This window comes from Microtus ochrogaster, linkage group LG9 (genome assembly GCF_000317375.1).
Source record: "Microtus ochrogaster isolate Prairie Vole_2 linkage group LG9, MicOch1.0, whole genome shotgun sequence".
Classification (NCBI taxonomy): domain Eukaryota; kingdom Metazoa; phylum Chordata; class Mammalia; order Rodentia; family Cricetidae; genus Microtus; species Microtus ochrogaster.
In genome coordinates, this window is record NC_022034.1 from 7701205 (window position 1) to 7709977 (window position 8773).

General features: G+C 45.3%; 1 protein-coding gene across 1 annotated transcript in view; it reads right to left on the reverse strand.

The window, feature by feature from the left end:
• Positions 1–518: 518 nt before the first annotated feature.
• Positions 519–8773, reverse strand: part of Pacrg (parkin coregulated) — a 460318-nt gene continuing 452063 nt past the window's right edge. The window contains exon 5 of the mRNA XM_026787505.1: positions 519–993. Coding sequence (XP_026643306.1) covers positions 833–993 — 161 coding nt within the window. The 3' untranslated portion in view covers positions 519–832. The remainder of the gene's footprint in view (positions 994–8773) is intronic.

Sequence of the window (8773 nt, forward strand, 5' to 3'; positions counted from 1 at the left end):
GAGGCACACAGCCATGTTCAGGGATGATGAAAAGCCCCAAACAAACTGCGGGGCAACATTTTGTCAACAGCACACCTAGCCTTGGGATGCCATGAGATGTACAGCATCATCCCTGCAATCGTGGAGCACAGAGTCCAGCCAGCTCTCTCTTTAGAACTGTATTGCAAACGTAACATCTCACACCTAACCCTGACTCCAGACCCTCCCCAGACTTCTCACCTGCACCCAGATATGAACTGCAAAGAAGCCCAGATCACTAGTTGGCCAGAAACATTAATTACAGTTATAGCTGAGGTTATAACAGGCTGTGAAAATTTCGTGCTATAATTGGAATAGAGATTCAACAGCTTTATCGAATGTCAAAGCGTATTATTCCACACAGCTGCTGGAGATGCTCCGCTCAAGTGACGCTTCTCTTCCCTGACAAACACCTATTAAGCAGTCAGCACAAACTCTTCCTTACGGCCCCAGATATCACCCTCAGGGCAGGCAGACACAGCACAGCAATTGCTGAATCGCATATGAAAATTATAGTTTTATTGTCTCTACAACTGAAGGTTTAACTCGGACCCTTGCCTCCATCTGAGCTGGATAAAGAAGCAATTCTCCTTGTGGAAAAATAAGCACAGTACACTATTGTAATCTAAGAAACAGGCACTATTTATGTATCGGAAAGCCTCGCTCTCAATAGGGCTAACAGTCATACGGCCCAGAAGCCGCTATGTTTGCAGCTGCAGAAAAAGAGCTGTAGAAGCCACAAGTAACGAGATGCTAGGAGCAGCAGAGAGAGATAATTGTGGCACCAGGGAGAACCCCTCCCCCGGCTGCCCTGTCAGTTCAGCAAGCATGACTCGTAGGTGGGTACCATGTACTTGATGTTGATGAAGGCATCCTCCCCTCCGTAACGCTCGAAGGCTTCCAGGGTCTCCTGGATCAAGTCGCCAATGTTCTCCCTCTTCTGCTGGCTGTAGTCAATGCCATCTCCGGAGTTCACTGGTTCAGGTAAACAGACAAAGAGGCAGTTATTTCTGTGTCGTGTCCTGAGAGCCCTACCCCACAGGTCAGGCATTTCCCAAAGGCATGTTAGGAGACACCGACAGGTGATGGTTTCACACTGTCTTGTTGAAACTGGAGGCTGGTAGAAATTCCACCAAAACACCAAATCTCAGATGATGGTAATGCCATGCCTGAGAGCCTGAGGCAGGAGGATCACCATGAATTTGAGGTTAACCTTGACCACTAAGTCCCCTTCTTTTAAAAAGTCAACCAACCAACACATTAAAGAAATGTCAAGAGAAAACACCAAATCCCAGTGCTTAGCTGGTGAAAATCAACCTAAAATAAAGAAACAAACGTGAGAGAATCACATCATGAATCCCCTTTCCAGGCAGAAGAACTCTTTGTCACTGATCAGAGTGTTCCCTTGGGCCTTGGCTTTGTCCAGCACAAACAGAGGGAACGGACTATGGTTGAACTGGGCAGGTAGCTCCATGAGGCTCACAATGAACAGGAGAAAGATGGGCTCAACTTAGAGCTGTACCCCTGTGCCTCCACTATTTTGTGTACATGGCAAAGTCTTGCTCGGAGCATTAGGGACCCCAGGGTCCTGCAATTACTTCCAATACTTTGCTGTGGCTGTTCCTGAATGACATGAGATATTTGGTGACCCATCTTAGGGTCGTGACAGGCCAAGGCGTTAGTGTTGTTGCCAGTGCTGGAGCTTGCAAGTCCAGGAAGCCTGACTGTAGCCCAGCCTCTCACAGTCTGCAGCCAGCCACTGTGGCTGCCTTGCTGGTGCCAAGAAAGAAGTGAGCCCTAGATGGCCTTGGCAGACCTTAGATCTCTCATGCAATAACCTCGGGCTGCAGCTACTTGGACAGAAGGTTCCTGATAGCCCAGACTGTGAGATGTCCGGAGGAACCACAGGTCTGATAGAAGGACCCCCTGTGCGCCCTCCCGACTAACACTATCACATTTCTGTCTATGCAGTCATTGCCTGCTCTCTGCCACAACCACCCATTCCCAAGGGCTTTAGTGTCACTGTCCCTAGAAGGGAGAGATCATTGTACCTAGAGAATCAGCTCACATTGTCTGGTGACAAAGAAAAGGGCAACAAGTTGGGCTTCTAGGAGACAGGGGGATGAAGATGTGAGCTCAGGCCCGAGGAGCACAGCACAGCCTGAAAATTTCCTTCTCATGGAGGAAGGATTTCTTCCTCCATACCTCAAATGCAGGCTTCAGATGTTTACCCAGCTGAAGGTAAAAATAGTGGGGGTTGAAGTGGGGCTTGGAACTTCTCATCCAGGGTTGTTCTGGGACATTTCTAAAAGGTCGAGTAACAACAACTACCCCACACCGCACAGACAGACACTTCTGTCCCTTGACGTTCTCCCAGAAACTTCCTAGAACACCACTGTCTTAGATGACGCAAGAAATACAGACTGCCATTTGGATCAGTTTGCTTGGCAGGAATGAAGGCAGGTAGAAATACAATAAATTTGCAAAAGCAGTCGTACAACTGTGATACATCTTAATTTATTTCGTAAAGTGAACTTACAAAGGTTTACACAACCTTTGTAATTAGGTGATTCTCCCCCCATCGTGGATACCTCTCCATCACATTGCAAACTAGATTTAAGACCATTTCAAGTTTGACTCACAAAGTGGCTGGTTATTCAAAATGTCAAACATATGGAACACATTTGTGAACATTGTTCAAAGCAGTATTCATAGTGTGAAGAGCACGTTTATCACCAGGAGAGAAACCTGGTAAAGACTCTTGTCATAATTTTAAAAAGAGCATAAATATCAGTCAAAACCACACAGGTGAGTTGACATTTAAGCAAGCAGGCTTGTCACCATCTTTACACACTGAGCTGGTGTACCCTGAGAAGAGCGGGTGTGGGTGGGAATGGCCGCAGCAGGGAGAACCAAGTCTTCCATAGCAGAGGGGGCTGCAGTTGAACTGGGAGAAAAGGAGTGAGGAGGAGATGCGTGGGTTGGCAGGGGTGGGTGTGGCTGCTATTTGACAGAGGTGTGATGTAGACCTAAGTTTCTCTGCTGCTGAGTCCTGCAGCTATTCTGTCCCAAAGAAACACACAGAGACTTATATTAATTATAAGCTGTTTGGCCTATTAGTTCAGGCTTATTGCTAACTAGCTCTTTTTCTTTTTTGTTATTGATATTTATTGAGCTCTACATTTTCCTCTGCTCCCCTCCCTGCCTCTCTCCTCACCACTTGAATCCTCCCCCAAGGTCCCCATGCTCCCAATTTACTCAGGAGATCTTGTCTTTTTCTACTTTTTTTTTTTACTTTTTCGAGACAGGGTTTCTCTGTGGCTTTGGAGCCTGTCCTGGAACTAGCTCTATAGACCATGCTGGTCTCGAACTCACAGAGATCCACCTGCCTCTGCCTCCCGAGTGCTGGGATTAAAGGCGTGCGCCACCATCGCCCGGCGTCTTTTTCTACTTTCTACTTCCCATGTAGATTATATCTATGTAAGTCTCTCTTCGTGTCCACATTGTTGTCTAAGTTCTATGGATTGTGGTTTGTAGGCTGGCTTTCTTTGCTTTATATTTAAAAACCACCTATGGGTGAGTACGTGTGATAATTGTCTTTCTGGGTCTTTGTTATCTCACTCAAAATAATGTTTTCTAGCTCCATCCATTTTCCTGCAAAATTCAAGTTGTCTTTTTTTTTTTGTTTCCTGCTATGTAGTACTCCATTGTGTAAATGTACTGCATTTTTCTTATCCACTCTTCGATTGAGGAGCATTTAGGTTGTTTCCAGGTTCTGGCTATGACAAACAAAGCTGCTATAAACATAGTTGAGCACATGTCCTAGTGGTACGATTGAGCATCCTTTGGATATATACCCAAAAGTAGTATTACTGGGTCTTGAGGAAGGTTGTTTTCTAATTTTCTGAGAAATCACCACACTGACATCCAAAGGAGTTGTACCAGCTTGCATTCCCACCAGCAATGTAGAAGTGTTCCCTTTACCCCACAACCTCTCCAGCATAAGTTGTCATCAGTGTTTTTGATCTTGGCCATTCTTACAGCTGTTAAGTGTCTTTCAGCCATTTTAGATTCCTCTGTTGAGAGTTTTCTGTTTAGGTTTGTACTCCATTTTTTAAAATTGGATTATGTGATCTTTTGGTGCCCAATTTCTTGAGTTTTTTTTTTTTTATATTTTGGAGATCAGCCCTCTGTCTGATGTGGGATTGGTAAAGATCTTTTCCCATTCTGTAGGTTGTCATTTTGTCGTGTCGACAGTGTCCTTTACTTTACAGAAGCTTCTCAGTTTCAGGAGGTCCCATTTATTAATTGGCTAACTAGCTCTTACAACTTAAATTAACCCATAATTCTTGTCTATGTTTAGCCATGTGGCTTGGTACCTTTTCTCAGTAAGGCATTCTCATCTTGCTTCCTCAGCATCTGGGTGGTGACTGACTCTCTCTGCCTTTCCTCTTCCCAGATTTCTCCTAGTCTGGTTGCCCTGCCTATACTTCCTGCTTGGCTACTGGCCAATCAGCGTTTTATTTAACCAATACAAGTGACAAATCTTTAGAGGGTACAAGAGCATTATCCCATAGCAGTGTGAGGGGGAAAAACAGTCCTAAATGAAATCAAAAGGGGACCAGGAAATAAGATAACAAACGTCAGGCCACGCTACAAGAAAGCGCAAGGGCAGTAATCGTTAGCTAAGTAATAGCTAAGTGCAAGTTTATCCTCAGGAATGAAGTCAATGTCCCAGGAGTCCACTGGGAGTGGACAGAGTGTCCCAGTGTGTCTCTGGCTATTCTTTGTGTCCTTCTTCCTCCCAAGTGACATTCCTCATCAGTACCAGCTCGTGGACTTTCATATAGCTAGGGAGAATTAAGCAGGCTGAGTTGGCCTTACACGGTCGAACCTGCAACCCTCTGCCTCACAGACACCTGGAAAATAAAATTGGTGATGCATGGCCGTGACAACCCTGACACGGCTCCTTCTAAACAAAGATCCATGTATTAGCCACTGGTAAATAATGCCTTTTGTTGTGCCCAAAAGGTCAAGGACCGAATGGGTCACAGGACAGGCACATTTTCCTGATGGCGCTGAGGGGGTTCGGGAAGTCTGCGCACAATGGAGAGCTCCACACGCCCTTTCACAATGTAGCAGCGACAAGCAACACTTTATTCCATGTTCTTACTTTTTAAAAAATGTTTAGCTGTGGGAGTAGCTCTGAGGCTGTTTTTGTTTCTCACTGTGTACCAACCTCAATGATAAAGGAACAGAGCAGAATAGAAGTCGCTTGTTCAGGAGGCTGTTGGAGTTGCGCTCGCTGTTTTGTGGTTGCAAAATGTGGATCGCGGGGGCAGAAGAAGACCAAAACGCAAAACAAAAATCAGGAGCCTGCGGCTTGTTTTGCATGCTGCAATGACGATGGGCAGGCTAATGTCGAGCGAGCGCTGTTGACAGGCAGGTGGTGATGCTGTCTCCATTTTGAAACTGCACCTTCTCAGTTTCTTGAGAAGCAGGAGTTGAGTTCCCTGATTTAAATGCAGACAACACTGCTGGAAAATATGTTTGTAAGAAGAGTTCACTTAAAACAACAACAACAACCAGGTGGTTATTTACAATAGTCAGTTCTGGTTAGGAAGATGGCATGCCAATGTACAAAGTGGGGGGGTCTACAATCGCATGGAAAAGTTAACTTTTATTTATAGCTAAACAGGTAGGGCTTGTATGAAGGGTATGAGCCAGGCTTTGGGCCCCATTAGAACGACATGCAAATAGTTGAACAAGGGGTAAGGAATGTCTTGAGAGATGCTGGCATGCAGGAGGCAGGCGATGGCCTCCTGGAGGCAGTTCCCATTTCCAAGTTATTTGAACAGCGTTTAGCATTTTGAATGTTGACTCTTCTCTGATTATCTGAGCAATCTGCTTCAGGATTAAACACATTCAAACTTCTCTCTAATCTGTGGAGATGGTCCTGCCCCGGATGCTACTTCCTGTTCCTCTTCAGGTCAGAGCAACACGTGTGTGTACTTCCTCTGTGCCAGGGATGGCATCTTCCTGGTGAAAGAACTCAGTTAGTGCCTGAGCAGTGGTTAGCCCTTCACCGAGGGCCACGGCAAGGCTAGTTACATAAGACTTTTATATTACACACAGAAAACTGCTGCTTGCTGGGTGCTGGCCACAGCACACAGGGATCATGTAGAATTTTGGTAAAATACCTCAAGTGTGATTTCAATTTCTAGACTGTAGGAGCCTCATTCTTTCCCTTCATTTAGTTGCCACTATCACACACAAAAAGGAGCACAATCCGAGGCAAGATTCGAAGCAGGAAGGAAGGCCAGTTCTGCTGGAGCGAACACCTTCTTCTTAAGCCAGGTTTGGGATCGGCTTTGAAGCCTTGCTCCTTGGTTCTGAGCCCACCCTTGGCCTTGGCGGCAACCACGGCTACTGTTACAGGGTGTTCTTTGTGCACAGGGAAAGTTCTGCAGGGCCTGGCAGGATGAAAGGACATGAGAAGACATCAGGTCCTTGCCCCCGGGGGCAGGGGAGCTCACCAGCTGGACAAGGAACTCTCATAGGTCCACTCTTCACACAGGACAGATGACCCGCACCTGTGGGAACACGTGTGTCCCACGAACCCAGACCTCAGTCTCCCTTTTGCTGTCCACTGGACATAGGCTCTGAGAGAACTCTGTCCCATTTGTTTTAGCTAGGTGCCCAAGGGAAAAGCAATAAAGAACATGGGCATGGTTATTGGGCTCATAAAGAGTTCAGTTCAGATTTGGGTTTTTCTGCTTTGAATGCTGTTTCTGGTAATGATCTTTAATGGAAAATGAGAAGAAAGTCTCGTGAGCAGTCACAGACCCTGTTACTTGGAAATAAAAGGCTTATTTAAGTCAAGAGAAATATATAGAAAAAAGATAAAGGCCTACTTCAGGCCCTTCACCAACACAGCGAGAGAATGAACTATGTTGACTCTTTTGACGTTGACTGAGGAATAAAGAGCTCCACCCCAGGAAAGGAGCCCCTTTCACCTTTGGTAACTCTGACACACCATGGCCTGGGGCTGCAGAGTGTGGCCCTCAGGAGAAGACAAGATACACAGCTGGGAGTAATGTTACCACGTGATGATGTCAAAAATATCGCCTGTCCCGCCTCTACCTTTGGGGCTACAATGCCTCATACATTCTGTAAGGGTCAGCAGAAGATGAGGGGTGGAGGGATGGCGAGCCGTCTGACTTAGCAAAGACACTTGCCACCAACCCTCTGATGACCTGGGCTCTGTTCCTGGAACTGGGTGATAGAATGAGAGAACTGACTTCCACAAGTTGTCCTCTGACCTCTACACTTGCCACGGCAAACATTTACCTCTACACATAGAAAATAAAGCAAAACAAAACAAAAACAAAAACTGAAGTTGAAAGTGAAAACTAAACACAGTAAAAATGCTAAGAGAAAATAAGAATAAAACTCCAGATGAGGGGAGACTCTGACGATGCCTAGACTTTTATTGCCAATCTCTCCTTGCCCAATTTGCTAACGTCTAGAAATTCTGGATTTATATAACTCAAGCCTAACAACAAAGAGATTGGTTTTGCCATCCAAGTCTCGGGTAGCCCGTTAGGTAACTGAAGAAACCAGGAAGTAAGCCAGGGATAAAGAGCAGAGCGAGCACGCACAGAGCTGAGTTGGCCTTCATGCTGGGTAGCACCGGCTATGGGGGGCAAGCTGGCTCGTGCACACCAGAGGCTGAATGACAGCTGGAAAGTGGGGACTTGAATGTGACTCCAGGCCAAACACAGATCGAAGCTGCCCAGTGAGGGAGTACTCATCAACACGAAACAAATGCCAAAGTACCTTTGATCACCAAAGCCCTGGGTGGCATACTCAAACTCTTGTCTGTTGTGGCTGGGTGAGCTTGCTGAAGGAACACGAAGTGGAGTTTAAAGTGTGCCAACAGAACAAATGCAATTGTTTCTGGATCAGAAAAAGCATCCATCTGGTTCTCAACAAAATCAGAAGTTCCTGTGATCTGAATGTGGTGGCATGCACTTGTAATTCCAGCACTCAAGAAACAGAGGTAGAGGCTGCAGGGATGTGAGTTCAAGGCCATGCTGAACATTGAAGTTATTTATTTATTTGTTTGTTTGTTTGTTCTTTCTCATGGCACCAATTATAGTTAAAGCTGCCCTCCTCCTTAAGTGGCTTGTGGTGATGTCATCAGGAGATAAAGAATGCCCAGGGTCCAGGCACAGGTCTCAGCAGGCAAGTTGGACAGACTCTATGGCAAATGCCACTATCAGAGATGTTTTTTTTGGACACCGGACCACTGTAGATTTTCTGTTCTATGCTTCTAAGTGGTACTTTGCTCCGGGCTTGCTGGATTTAGCATTGGAAGATTGAGAAAGCCAGAATAGCAATTTCCTGTTTGTGATAACTGCTACTTAAGGGGGTATCAAATTTTTAAAAAGAATTTTATTTAAATGATAACTCACAATATTAAAAAATGCCACTAAGATAATATAAAGTTTATGAGTTTAGAAAAGGTGAATTTTGAGTTACTTTTCTTTTCTTTTTAGATGGGATCTCATTATGTTGTCTAGGATATTATTTATTATTTAAGTATTTTATCAATTTTTTGAGAATTTCATACAATGGATTTTGACCATATTTAATCTTCTTCCTCCAGCTCTGCCCAGGTCCATCCTCTTCCCTGCCTACCCTACTTTGTGTTCTCTTTAAAATACACTCACACACACACACTCACACACAC